This window comes from Anser brachyrhynchus, assembly GCF_964034855.1.
Source record: "Anser brachyrhynchus genome assembly, chromosome: 2".
NCBI classification, from domain to species: Eukaryota; Metazoa; Chordata; class Aves; order Anseriformes; family Anatidae; genus Anser; species Anser brachyrhynchus.
The window spans coordinates 133,052,734-133,067,906 of record NC_137695.1 but is presented as its reverse complement, the minus strand read 5'-3'; the positions used below and the strand labels follow the sequence as shown (position 1 = coordinate 133,067,906).

The 15,173-nt window shown below is 35.3% G+C and overlaps 1 protein-coding gene across 11 annotated transcripts in view; it reads right to left on the bottom strand.

Annotated features, from left to right (window-relative positions):
• RALYL (RALY RNA binding protein like) overlaps positions 1-15,173 on the bottom strand; it is a 421,742-nt gene that overhangs the window by 105,639 nt on the left and 300,930 nt on the right. For 2 of the 11 annotated variants that reach the window (XM_080578999.1, XM_080579008.1), the window contains exon 1: positions 12,438-13,201. The exons of 7 other annotated variants lie outside the window; for them this stretch is intronic. In XM_080578999.1, the coding sequence (XP_080435125.1) occupies positions 12,438-12,474 (37 nt within the window). In that variant the 5' untranslated portion in view covers positions 12,475-13,201. Of the gene's footprint in view, positions 1-12,437; positions 13,204-15,173 lie in introns of those variants that run through there. 2 more of the 11 variants (XM_080579000.1, XM_080579007.1) reach the window with 2 other exon arrangements.

Here is a 15,173-nt window from a genome sequence, read left to right as displayed (position 1 = left end):
ACAAACTTTGACAATGTTCTGTTTATATAGTCTGTAACTGTGAACCTCTATAGAGAACATTTTAACAAGTTTTATGCTGGTGTTACTTTTAACAAGTTAGTAAGGACGAAACAAGAATTTTTCAAATATCAAGAACTTTCATTTTTTGTTGGACAAATCCTTCAATGTATCACACTAACTCTGCCATGACAACACTGAGTGGAGAGAAAGATCACTACTATCAGAGTCTCCATCAAAAGACTATTAATTACTCCTTTAGAAATCTTCACCTTCGTATGATAGTGTCAAACCTTTTGAACTGCAATACAGACAAGACCCCTGTCAAAAACCCTTTTGTTTTCATCTTTTATTTTCTAAAGCACAAAGCTCCATGTCCATCTACTGTCACATGAAGTGTTAAATTGCATTAATGTCCTAATGTTTCTGAATAATTTATGTTTAGAAAGTTTATAGCATCAGTGCAATCAGTATGAGTGTATGCAGGATGGGTCACAGCTTCCCTTAAAAAAATCTTTTATTATAGGTTTTTTAATTTATTTGCATTTGCTTGAAGCACAGGCAGGTTTTGGTTAGTCAAAACAACAACAAGAAAATATCTTTTTCCTTTACTAATGTTTTAAACTGATTTGGCTAATGGCTTTTCAGAACTGAGAGAATGAAAATGTGTACACACATCTGATGTTTTTCAATGCCCTTCTAGTAAAAGACATACAAAACTGACTTTCTTTTACCTCAGATGGAGTTAAAAATAATTTTTGAAGAATCACTTAATGGCCAAAAACCCATGCCTCTTTGAAAGCATAATTCTTTTGTACAATAAATTCTTAAGGCATAACTTACATACTACAACTTCCCAAGATGGAGAGGCCAAAAGCTTGCATTTAATATTATCATACTATTTCATTAATTCTTTTTTTGTGAAGAAACAAGTTGTCTGCCAACTGTTTAGACCCAATTTGGCTTCTGCTGATGTCCACAATAAGACAGTTACATGGCTCAAATTAAAGGATCCAGGTATGCTTTCAAGAAGAAGACCTAATTTTCTTCCTGCCTACATCCCAAGTCCATGCTGGGGAGGACTCGTCACTCATGCCACTTCTTGACTCTGCCTTCTACAGAGGAAAATCTGAGAATGGGGTTGGATGGGACCAACCTAGATGCTCACCTAACATAGGTGTTGGAGAGAAATGACTTTAGAGGTCAGTTTAAATGCTGGTTTAGTGTGTATGTGTATCTACGTATATGAATGGTAATAACTTTAAGATTGTTTACATGCAAGGTAGATCCTGGACTTTTTAAAAAGTTGCAGGTAGGAAAATTAGATTATTTGGGAGATTAAAACATTTTTTTGATGTTGCAACATGTAGATCTGTAATAATTCCAAAACATTAATACTTGTATATAACAATTGTAGCAGTTTACATTACATCTCAACAAAGCACTACAGGAAATATTGGTAAATCGGACATTTCAACAGAGACTTGAAACAGGTGGCTGAAGAAACAGAATAAACGAGCCTTGACTTGCAAGACATTCCCTTCAAGTGTGAGTTAAATCCCAAAGGAAGGTCTCCCAGGATATGTTATATGGCTGTTTTCTGTGAACACGGTGTGTAGGACAACATAATTGCTACTTTTCCTTAGCAATAAAGCTTTGATTCAACACTATTTCAATCAATGTGAATTTTGCCATTGATTTTAGTATTGCATGACCAAAACCTTAGATTCATATAAAAGCAATCAATGAAACAAAACAAAACAAAATGTCTGGAGGAGCACAAACAGCTGTTAAAAGCACTTGCTAGAACTGACATGAGGTGGCAAATTGTCACTGGATATTTGGAAAAATGTTCAAATGTCTTCCACTGTCTGATGTATGTTGTAAATTCTACAGTCAGCCATTGGCAGTGTATATTATTTACACATAACCTAACTATGCACAGAATATCTTTGATTCTAAACTACATTATGTAAGTCATAAATAAGTTATAATGGGAAATTATATATATCAACCAATTCCCTTTAATTTTAAATTCTCAACATACAGCACTTGTTCTTCATGTCCCCAGGTTATAAATTCCTGGCAGGAAGAATATTGTATAAGGGAAATTTAAAATTCTGCAAAAATTCTAAGCTTCCTGTTATGCTGATTATATGCATGATTTTTTTTTCCCATCTATTTGTGTTTCTGCTTATATAGCTGCAATTTCTTTTGAAAGTAAAAATTTTTGTAGACTGTTTAAATGCTTCAAATTGCCTGTTTGAGCTACCAGGATCTGTGGACAGTAGTTGATCACAGAGTAAAAAGCAAATAATTCTTTGGCAGATCTCTTTTGTTTGAATACAAACAGTATATTTTGTAGAAGTAACTTTTAATTTCAAATGTAAACATGTTCTCCAATATTAATAGCATCTTTGGCTAATCAGTTGTTTCAAAAATAGAATTATAGTAGCCATTCTGAGTTAAGGTAATAATGTACACATATATTCAGGGGAAGATAAAAAAAAAAAAGTAAATATACATGTAAATTTATTTTTATGAAGAAGAAGGAAGAAATCAGATTCTGTGGTGGCCATACAGCTATTTACAATTCATGCAGAATTCATGGGCAGGTACAACCAATAGAATCTGCATTTCATGAGATGTGTTCCTTCCTCATTTTTTAAAAAGGCCCTGGTAAAAACATAAATCCAACATGTTATAAGAATAGAATATTAAAAAAAAAAAAAAAAAAAAAAGTGTTTACTTTCAAAATCTAGCTAGGTTTCTTATCACAATGCTAATTTGAGAAAAAAAATATTTTTCAATTGATCACTGAAAGGATTATTCTTACATACAGGAGATACTTCATAAAAGCATAGATATTAATATTCATACCTCTATAGACTAGAAATAATTTATTCTCAGAGCATTTTTAGTCAAGTATAAGGAAAATATGTATAAATAGCAGGAAACTATTTCTATATTTGACAGAAATAAAAAAGAACCAAAGTAGATTCATTTTGAACATGAGAGTTTACAACAGCTTGTCTGTGATGATCAAGATTTACTACAAATTCACATTAAATATCTGCAACACATACAATGATTTCTGCAAACATGCAGACATTTTTTTAAGCGATATTTTATCAAAAGTACAAATCATTGCATGTTCATGATTACTCTCAAACTGTTACAGAAGGTACTAGGGGTCGTAAGCTATTCCCACATTGGACACCTTTACCTACTCACTAGTGAACCTGCTTTAATAGAAACTTACTTTTCTAGTTGCAACATCTGCATCAACTGATTATTGTCAAGTGCAACACAATATCTGTGATATATCACACGTTATTTATACATCCAAATATATGTTACTGGGGACTGTGACACTGAACAACGTCCTAGAAAGCTGATCAGTGAGTACTAACAAAAATGTAGAGACAATGACAAAAAGCTTGACAGATTTCCTGCTCTCATGAAAGGAATTTGTAGACAAACATATCTCAATACTTGAAAAGTATCTTAATTTTAAGAAATGTATAGTAAGGAAAAAAGTGCTACATCTAAATACATGCTGGCTTGAACCCATCTTTGTAATATTTGGTCCTGATCAAAAACATTAAATAGCGAATATAAAATGAAAGCCAGTGGGAAGGCCAATCAAATCAGTGGGTAGTGCTTCAAAAATGCAATTGTAACATAAGCTTTTTTCTTTTTTTTTTTTTTTTTCCCCCTCAGGACAGGGATGGGATTTTATAAGCCACCAGTAGTAAATCCTTGACCTTTTCTTTGTATTTTAGTTTATCCACAGAGGGCAAGCAGGAAGGGTCTTCCCTCCAGCCCCCACAGCTCTCACACTGAAAGTATTTTTTTTTTTTTATGATAGACTACTTTAAAAATGTTTTTAAAAAAAACCTTGCCTTAAAAAATGATAGCATATAAAATGGAAAAAGTCTTTTTCAGAATAATAACCAAGACTGCTGAGTGTTGAGAATCTCTGGCAGTAGGTTTCAGTTCTGTCCTGATACCACATATTGCCCTGCAGTAACAGAATAAAAATAAAGCAAAACCCAAAGTGTTGCAAATAGCGGTGCCAAATCTTCAGTAGGTCCTAAGGAAATAATATCTAAACACATGCAGTAAAACCAGGCTAGAAGGTCACACCTAGACCCAGCTTTATGACAGACCTGGAGGTGAACAAAAATCAGCAATACAATTGTCTGGAGACTATTAATAAGACAGATACCAGCAATTTAAAGAACAATGGGTGTTCTATTTAAAGCATTACAGTTGGATGATTTTCTAAGGTATTTTCTAACTCACCAGGATCAAAAGAAGTCACACAATATGTATTCATAAATTATTTTTATTTTTTGAAAAGCTGCTCTAGGCAGACTTTATTTTGTGGGGAGTTTGAGAAAGAAATGAATGAATAGTCAGTAGAGATCACTGCAGCTTTCTGCAAAGGACAATAAGGAAGAGATACTTCCTCATTTTTGAGAAGGGGCAGAAAAGAAATCTATAACTGTAAGCTATAACATAAGCTAACATTACAGCCTATTTTTCAGAATGTTTAACACAGTAATAACTGGAAAAAAAAAATAAGTGGAACAGGGCAAAACAGAAATTTGAGGCCTAAATATTTGAACCCTTCAAAACTGAAAATGTGAAACTGAATGATCCATAGATAAAGTTTGAATCAAAATATTGATCATCTGTGCTCATAGTGTTCACTGTAATGCCCCTCTAATGCACCTGAGATCTGTATTCCTTCTGGGCTATGTGTGGAGGAAGGAGGGGGAATATTTCCAGAGGAACATCTAGAAATGTTGCTGGATTATGCCCTCAAAGAATATGAAAGAATTATGCTTCTACAATATAAAGATGTTACACTTTCTGTAGCAGTTAGGTCTTGGCTGACGCTTGACAACTTGTAGGCATCCCTTTAATGGTTTTATCAGATCTGGGGTAATGATTTGAGAGACTTGAAACTTGTTTTTAAAAACTTTATATATATATATATATATATATACACATATATATTCTTATGAAGTTGTTAATATTAACATTGTGTTTGGTCTTACTGCTGGTTACAGCTGGAAGTTGTAGTGGGTTTACGTGGCAAGGTTTTGGTAGCAGGGGGCCATAGCGGTGGCTTCTGTGAGAAGGATCTAGAAGCTGCCCCATGTTAGGTAAGGGCCCCACTGCTGACCAGAGCTGAGCCAATAAGTGATGTTGTTTTGCGCCTCTGTGAGAGCATATTTAAAACGGGAAAAAAAACGCTGCCCCACACAGCAGCTGGGAGAGTGAGAGGAGTGAGGAACAGCCTTGCAGGCACCAAGGTCAGTGAAGAAGGAGGGGGAGAGGTGCTCCAGGCGCCAGAGCAGAAGTCCCCTGCGGCCTGTGGTGAGGACCATGGTGAAGCAGGCTGTCCCCCTGCGGCCCATGGAGTACCACAGTGGAGCAGGGTTCCATGCTGTAGCCTGTGGAGGAGACCACGGTGGAGCAGGTGGACCTGCACCGACGGAGACTGCAGCCTGTGGAAGACCCCTGCCAGAGCAGATTTCGGGCCGGACCTGTAGCCCATGGAGAGGAGACCACACAGGAGCAGGTGACCTGGCAGGAGCCCATGGGGGATCCAGGTTGGAGCAGTTTGCTCCTGATGGATGGACCCTGCGGTACGGACCCATATCTGGAGCAGTTCTTGAAGAGCTGCTGCCTGTGGGCAGCCCACTCCGGATCAGCTGAGCAAGGACTGCATCCCGTGGGAGGGACCCCACAGCACAGGGGCCGAGAGTGACCGAGAAGGAGCAGTGGAGAAGAAGCTCTATAGACCGACCATAACCCCCGTTCCCCTGTTCTCCTGCGCCACTCAGGGGGAGGAGATGGAAGAGGGTGGATGGGGGGAAGGTGCTTTTGGTTTCTTTCCTTTGTTTCTCGCTTCTCTAGCTTGTTAGTAGTAAGTAATAAATCTTACTATCTCCCTATGCTGAGTCTGTTTTGCCCGTCACGATAATTACTGTGTGATCTCCCTGTCCTTATCTCAACCCTTGAGCCTTTTTCATCATATTTTCTCCCCGTTCCTCTCTGAGGAGGGGGAGTGAGAGAGCGGCTGTGGTGGAGCTCGGCCACCCACCCCAGTAAAACCACCACAGAAGTATATCACTATAACATTTAGTAGAAGTTCCGTGTTTTATTTATTTTTTTATTATTTTGTTTTTTTTCCTTTTTTTTTTTTTTAATTTTGTATATTTAATTTTGCAATAAAAACTCACAATGATGGCTTAAGAAGAGACTGCATATATCAGAAAAATCAGAAAAAATTTCAGTCTGTCAACATTTCTGATTATGGAAAGAGGCAGAGTTACAAGCTGTGTCTGAAATTAAGAACTGCTCTGGAGGTAGAATAGAGGTGTTCTTTACTGCTCTGTTCCTAAAGAGAAAGTACATGAAAGGGAATAGAAGAAAATCAGGTCAGCTATAAAAACACAAATATGCTTACAAATCAGGACTTGCACTGCCTACATATGCAATCATACAAGCCCTTACAAGACCTTTTTTTTTTAAAAAAAAAAAAAAAGTTTGCATTTTTTCTGAAAGTAAGCAGCAATGGATTTTGCCTTAAGAGAGCAGACTCTCTATATGGTCTGAATCCCAGAGGGATTTTTCTTCTTTTACTGAGCAGACAGGTAGACATCTCTTCTACAGCAGAGTACAGGAATTCTAATAGAGTATCATGTAGTGAGGAAGTCTGGAGTGCCTTTAAGATTTCCATACTTTTAGAGGCTTTAGAGATTTTATGACTATATAATAATACTCTTTATGACTTGCACAATAGCATGTACTATAACGTTTGAATAGATTTTTTTTGTCATCAGGTCCATAGTATGTGATGAATAGAGATTTTAAAAATAGATGAGTAATCTGGATTCAAAATCCAAGTGATGGAGGGAAGAAATTGCATGTACTTGTCTCCATGACTGATTACTCTCGGAGAATGTATATCTTAGCTTGTAGTCATCTTTAGTCTAACTTTAGACTAAAGATGACGACTGTTCACTGGACTTCTGTTTGCTCAATTTAAAAGCCAGAATTGTCTTCCTACATAGATCGCTTTAGACTATGATTACCTATAATCTGTTGGTTGTTAATAGATTTTACTTACAATTTTTACTGGAATACTTCAGTCCTAGAACATGTAAGTTTTGTTTCCTTGTAGGAGAATAACCAGCACACATAGTGGTGTTTCACTAATGATAAATTATGCCGCTGATGAACACAGTAACGTTTTCTCCCAGTCTGAGTAAAGCTGGGGACTATAATACTACTGTGTGTGCAAACAAGTATTACATTTATATTTCTGATACCTTCTTAGTTTTCAGTGACCTTTCAAATATGTTGTCAATGATGCAGTACATTCATTTGCTAATTCCCCTAATACTCTTCAAATCACATAATCCAAATTATATGATTTGCATACGTTCATCTTTTTTAATAATGCCATTTTTATCGTCATTAACAATAGCTGATGTATTTTTATGAGGTCTGTTTAATTTTCCAATGATTTTTTTTTTTGAAGCTTAGTTATTGTCCATTATTCTACTGTTTTATTTATGCAAAGTAAGGAACCCATCCTAACATTATTACCATAACCTTTTTAACAAAGACTAAGCTACTATTAAGGGCTTTTTTGTTGCCCTAGATTTTTTCTCCATAAAGCTGCAATGATTTGTTGGATTTCTTTGTTACAATCTCCAGCTACATTTCAGGTGAGCTGTCTTTGACTCTCAAACAGTTTTTTAGAAGTCACTTCTGAATATGTCCTGACACTGTTTATTCCTCGTCTTCTTACATTCAAGAGAGATTGCAAATAAATTCTTGATTCCCTAAGTTTTCCTCCCCATTTTTAGTACTTCTTCACAGCATTGACTCCACAGGGACAAAACCTCTATTTTTCTTGCTGAGGCAGACTCCAACAGAGCAGAAGGGAGCATCAAGTATAGCACACAGAATTTGGTCAGGTTATTAATCTCAAAAATATCTCAAAAGATGTTTTTTGAAACAAATACCTTTCAATGCTTTTGAGTAACTTACACAATCCAGAAGCAGACAAGCAATTAGACGTCTACAGCAAACATGAAAATGTGTCAAAGAAAAAATTTCAGCTTTTTTATCCTACATGCTTTACTGAGGGACATAAGTTTTAAATTTTACTATTAGTGACATTGGGAAATGTATAATTTCAAATAAGCCAACATTCTCAGGTCACAATGAATTCCCTTCAAAGTTATGAAAAGTGTGCTTCTATCCCCGAAGCCCCTAAGTTGTTGAGTAGAAATTATATATATATTTTTTCTATAAAGATGTTATCCATGTGATGTGAATATTCAATGACATTTGTACTCCTGCAGGTCATGAGTGTCTTCTTACTCACCTTATTAATGATACTCTTAATTGTGCTGAACTCTACTTCCTCAAAAGGTATGAAGTAATAGGAACATCCTGGGGCTATTCTAGGATAGCTTTATGTGAAGAAAGCTGTCTCTATACCATGCTGAAGAGATATTCCCTTGTTGTCTGGGTCTCTGATGTTTTAGGGAAAAAGGCAGTTTTCTTACATGTTTCTGGGTCAGTAACTATACTTGTTTTCCCCAATGAGAGTTGGTTTTCCAGTCACTAACTCCTAAAACACACTTTATTAAAGGCTGCTATTTTCTTTGAGCAGCAGCATTCTCAGTACTGGGGAGTCTTTGTTGCCCTAATAGACAAGGAGATGGAAGTTATCATGGGCTGATCTAACTTTGATTTAACAAGGTTCAACAGATACCAAATCTATTTATATGGTTAAAAGTAATTATGCTATCTGCAAAGGTGGACAAAGAAGATGAGAGCAGCAAATCTGTGATGAAAAGATTACAAGTAGTACCTTATTGATAAAAGAAATTATAGAAGGCAATGCAATAGACCAAAAACAGCTGATAGGAAAAAATATTATTTCTGTCTGGAATTTCACAGAATTTCTCAACATTTGTTATTGGCATACAAGAAGTTCTTTCTCCAACGAGACATGGATACCTGAAAAAAACCACATCAAGTTATCCCTGTGGGCAGCACACCTCTAAATACTGCACTGGGTTAAGCCAAATATATTATGACCTTCTGCAACAGTCACACGCATTCTACATTGCAGCATCTACATGCACAATTTTGGAAAATAATTTATGCCTCCCCTCAGGCATTATCTAAGCATCTCCTCCTGGGTGCTGCTACAAACCCTTAAAACACCATCTTGGCCATTACTGTCTTCCTCCTCTTGATTTTTTTTTGTCTTTTTTTTTTTTGAGTCAAATTTATAGTGTTAATTTGAAACATCATTAATTATCATCTTTTTATGCTGTTTATACACAATCCTTCAGAATGCGATCCCAATTTAAGGTGTGAAGCTTTACACTAACAATGAATAAACTTCAGTTTATAGAGAAGTCCATTTTTTTCCAGTGAAAAATGGATTTGGAGTATGTGAATGTCCTTGGAGAAGTCCCACATGTGCACTGCAGCCTACCACAAGCTTTATCCTGGCCTCAGCTCCTCAGTAGCTGGTGCCCCAAAACAGGTCAGTCTGACTCAGAACTTTGATTTCAGAAAAGCTTTAGCAGGTGTGTTTAACATTTTTTTTTTCAGTGTTTAAAGAGACCGTATTTTTACAATGGTTTCCTCTCATTCAGTCATTATGTCTGTGTAATGAAATGAGAATCCCACCTATCAGCTATCTGATAACCTTCTGAATTATGAATAAAGCATGCTAGAAATCTGGGTGTCCAGACACGTGTATGTATGGGGACTCACTATGTGTGCTTGTATGTAGGTACACACAAACACTCATACAGAAATAGCCTTATTTGAATTTTATTATTTAGTGATGTAGAAGTTTCACAGTTTACTGTGATCTTTATTTTTAGTTCTCATCAGTTACAACCATGTGTGGAATAAATAAAATATATGAACTACTTAATGTGGGTACTACTTTGGCTAGAATTAAAACCAAAAGGTACAGTGCAAGCAAATCTGTTTTCAAATTTAGAAGTGTTATATATAGTGCTGCAGCAGAAATAAATATATAGGGAACTTTTATCCCATTCATATAGACACACGAGTAAATAGTTTTTGTTGTTGTTGTTTTTGTTTTTTTTTTTTCATCTCTTTCTCCAGGAAAAATTTTGCTGTGACAGAAAATGGAAATAGGGATTCCTCATATTTGATGTTACAAAAGGTCATACATAATGTCTCTATTTTTTCTAACTTTCTTCCTCATCTGATGTATTTTCAAATTCTTTGAAGTACAAAATGCCTTTACACCCTTCTTCAAACATTAAAGAAAAAAAATATTTTGGAAGGCAATGCCTATACTGTTCAGCATGTACCAAACCCAGAAGCAGCACTTCAATGAATAAAAAAGCTCACAAAGCTCATTTTTATTTTATGCCAGATGTTCAAGAGTTTTATTGAGACGCAGTGAGGAGATAAAAAAATGCAGTTTACCCTATGCATAGTGGAAATTATATACTAAATACCTTTCATTATTGTTTATTAAGGGCCACCAAAAATGGATGCAAATGTGGAATACACCATGAGTTAAGTGGACAGAAAATGTAGTACTAGCCTACTGTTCAACACAGCTACCATTATGCCTGGTATTTCAGAGTAACTGCTTAGATGAAATCTGTCCTTCAAAAGGCCTTTGAATCATATGAATAGGAGCAATATCAAAATTACCCAAATTGATTTGTTTGTTTGTTAAGATTTTTATAGTTGATAATTAACTAAGAGGTACTAATGAAACATTCATGTGTACAGTACTGGTATCTAATATTACAGAGACAGTTTTATTGAGATATTTTATTGATCCTAAAATTAAAGATAGTTTAAAACAAACAAAAAAAAACAATGCAAGAGCCACAACCATAGTTGCAAACTTGATTCTGTTTATGTTTCTTTCTTATTTTTTCCCCTTGGCAAATCACAGATTCTCCTTGGGGTCAGCAGGAGTGGAAAGGAAAGGGGAAGAAGGCAGGTTCTCTTCATAAAAACATTCTCAAAAGCATCTTGTGCAAAGTTTTCATGAATGACTATATCCCTACAACAAATAAAAAATGTAACTTAGTTACTTAGTTACAAATTTCATTATTGTACACCACAACCAGGCTCGCATAGGAGAAAAGGCAAGAAGGCAGCCGGCAATATAAAGACGTCCTGGTTTACATAATAACACTGATAGTAATTACTATGTTAAAGTGAATTTGATTATCTATAATCTGACTGTATATAAATAATTGTCTTTCACTGCTGCCATGGGAACAAACTTTATGATAATTCTTTTTATTTTAATGTGAAGCAGATTGATTTCTGTTGCAGAAATTTTAGCAGGGATCTGCTGTGCAAACTTTCTACATGCAGCACATCCATTTGTTCTGGGAAAGAAGGACTGAAAGAGAGCTGTACAGATTAAGTTCTAAGGACCAGACACCGAGGTCAGTGATAAAGCTTTATAAATCCCTTCTACTCTGAACAGCAGCACTGCCCCTGTCCAAATAAAGTCCAAACTTATCTTCTTTTGTATTGATATTCCTTCCCCTCCTGCTCTCTCCCTTAAACCACACAGTCCCTACATGTCATTTTTCTTAGTGGAATATCTTTTTTTCTCATCCACAGACATGTTCTCCATTTATAACTTGGCCACTTGCTAGATTTCCTTACAGTAACTCATACTTCATGAGCTGACCCGCAAGAGTCACCCTGCCATAATGTTCTGGAGGAGACATTATTGTTACTAAAATTCCCCCAGCTGATGCCATAGCAATTTAAAGAGTCAAACAGGTGCTTGCCTGGAAATTCATGCATTTAGATGACAGTGTATTTTCAGGGTTGGAGCATCATAAACACACAACAGAGACATGCATGCCACCCTCCCCGGTTTCTATTTCTGGGATTTAAGCAAAGCTAGTCAATTCCTCTGAAAGTTGTGGTGAAGGAAAATCAATTACCCTTAAAGTTCTGTTAATGCTAGCTCCCTACATCACACAAAGAAGCCCATCAAGTGGAAGTGTGCCAACCCTATCAAGGCAAAGGATATAACTAGCCAGTCTTTATCCCTAATAAAGCACATTGGTCTGAAATAAACTTATATTTGATCTCTGTTTCTTTTTTGATATTAAAAAGCATTCACTTCTGTGGGTTTCCATAGTAACAAGTGAGCATTTTTTTTTTGGTTTGTTTTAAAGCTCTTTCATGCACTTAAGATACAGAGACAGTGCGATAATTGGCAGGGAATACTGTTCCTGCTTTTCTGGTGTTATTTAACCACAGCAGGGTAAAGCAAGGCATGGCTTTCAATGAAACTGGAGATTTATTCCCCCTCCTATCTACAAGCATTTTAAAAAAGTTTACAATTTACTTACATCTTTGGTTTCTGCGTTTGCTCTTGTACATAGTCATTCTGAAGAAATTCCACTTTCTAAGAAGTAATTGCCTTGAGCACAGACAAAAGAGAAGAGATCGTGCTTCTGCTTTGCAGTGAGACAGTTGCTCACTGACAGAAGGTAACCAGCAATCTCTGAGAAAGGCAGGGTAATACCATTCTCCTAAAATCCAGGGGAGATGCTACTGGCTCTAACTATTTTCTCTGCTACAAAGCTCAGAGAACAAACATACTTATTTTCATATTTTTATCCAATGTGCTTGATAGCAGCTCATAAAATCCAGAGAAGAAAGAATTATATAATCAAAGTGGGGTGATGTGCTGTTCAATAGTCTGATACCAAGATTCCTCAAAAGAGCTCTGATACACATCAAAATTGCATAAATGACCTCTTAAACTAATAAAAAGTAACTTTTTATATAAAAGTCTTAGAATTATGCACATGAGGACATTAAAATATTCTGAGCTAAATCTTCAACCAAAATTACTATTGGAAAGAAAATCAACATGTTAATCAATGAAATCCTGACTTCTGGCCTGCGCTCATGACTAGATTGCTCAGGGAATAACAGATGACATACCTTACCTTTTTTTTCCTTTTCCTTTTCCTTTTCCTTTTCCTTTTCCTTTTCCTTTTCCTTTTCCTTTTCCTTTTCCTTTTCCTTTTCCTTTTCCTTTTCCTTTTCCTTTTCCTTTTCCTTTTCCTTTTCCTTTTCCTTTTCCTTTTTCCTTTTCCTTTTCCTTTTCCTTTTCCTTTTCCTTTTCCTTTCCTTTTCTTTTCCTTTTCCTTTTCCTTTTCCTTTTCCTTTTCCTTTCCTTTTCCTTTTTTTTTCTTTTCCTTTTCCTTTTTCTTCTTTTTCTTTTCCTTTTTCTTCTTTTTCTTTTTCTTTTCTTTTTCTTTTCTTTCTTTTTCTTTTTTCTTTTTCTTTTTCTTTTCTTTTCTTCTTCTTTTTCTTTTTCTTTTTCTTTTTCTTTTTTTTCTTTTCTTTTTCTTTTTCTTTTTCTTTTTCTTTTTCTTTTCTTTTTTCTTTGTCTTTTTCTTTTTCTTTTTCTTTTCTTTTCTTTTCTTTTTCTTTTTCTTTTCTTTCTTTTTCTTTTTCTTTTTCTTTTTCTTTTTCTTTTTCTCTTCTTTTTCTTTTTCTTTTTCTTTACTTTTTTCTTTTTTCTTTTTTTCTTTTTCTTTTCTTTTCTTTTCTTTTTTTTCTTTTTTTCTTCCTTTTCCTTTTCCTTTTTTTTTTTTTTCCCATGCCTATGTTTATTTCTGCATTATCTTTCAATTTTTTATATCTGGGGAAGCTTATTTAATAATACGTTGCTGGTTGCTCATTTTTATAACTACTGCTTGCTGTAGTCTGTTGAATTATAAGAAAGAAAAAAAGTAGCAGCAATGTATGATTATATGATCTTCCACATACATGTATGTCAACATTTCAGTGAATTCAGACATCTCCCTAAGGGGAGCAGAGGAAAGGGGGAGAAATTCTTGCCTGGGTAAAGAGATGACAGTAATGATGACATCCAAGAAAGAAGATGCCAATGGCATCTCTGGAGCTGGAAAGAGGAGGAATTCCAGTTCATTCTGCAGTAAATCTGCCCTCAATAAAATTGTGTGAAAGTGTTTGTTATTTGGGCCTTTCATGTTTTGAGACCTTGAACCCAGATATCACAAATACAGAAATGTCCCAGGATTAAAGATAGAGGGTGCTGTAATGAAAAAAATAATGATAGTGACTGACATGTCTTGAAACAGCCATTCTGTGATTCTGTGAAAACTAGCAATAACAGTCTTACTGATATTTGAAATGCATAGATTGACAACAGCTCTCTAAACTACTCGAAGAAACCTAAAACTAATATTTTTGGCTTAGATAATAAATAAATAAATAAATAAATAAATAAATAAATAAATAAATAAATAAATGTGGTGTCTATGGGTCATTTGTGTTCCAGAAAGCAAAAAGCAGTCATTTTCAAAGACAGTTTACAGTTTGAAGCATCCATTGTCTAAAAACATTGACCTGCAGTTATTTTCTTAAACAACAAAAACTCCCTACCCTAAAATTAAACTCTACCCATCTTTTTTTTCCTCTCAGATTTTTGTATGTATCTGCAGTATGTATCCACATTTAGCTTTGTACAGTATCATTTCTTTTTCTTTTCAGCTGTTCAGTATTTCACATAGCCTCACATTGGCACACGTCTAGCTACAGAAGTGAAATCTTTATATTGGCTCTATTCATCTACTTTTCCACCCTCTGTCAAAACCTGACCACATATCTTTTCATTTGCCTTGGGTTTGTATCAGCATAGCTGAGGATAAAGTGTAGCCTAAAGAAAGCAAAAGCAATGGATGGATTTAGATTTATTTAGTATTTCAATTACAATCATCTCAAAATGCCACAGTTGAAGCAACACCATCTCTCCTGTGGAGGTCAGCAAAAAGGTGGGAAATTGCAAAGCACATCAAACTGAAGGAAAAAAAATATGTTTAAAAATGGCCAAAAATATCCGCAGACAAAATGTACCAAATAGAAAGACTCTGCATGCCATACACTTAAATGACATTGACCAATTTATCGAATCTATTGAATCTATCAATCTATCAAAGTCAGTATTTCTGCCGTAATCTATATGTGCTGAAGATAACTCCCCATTTTTCTGCTTTATTTTTTCCTCTGAGTTAATTTCCAGCTGAATCAGGTCTGTGATCTGACTC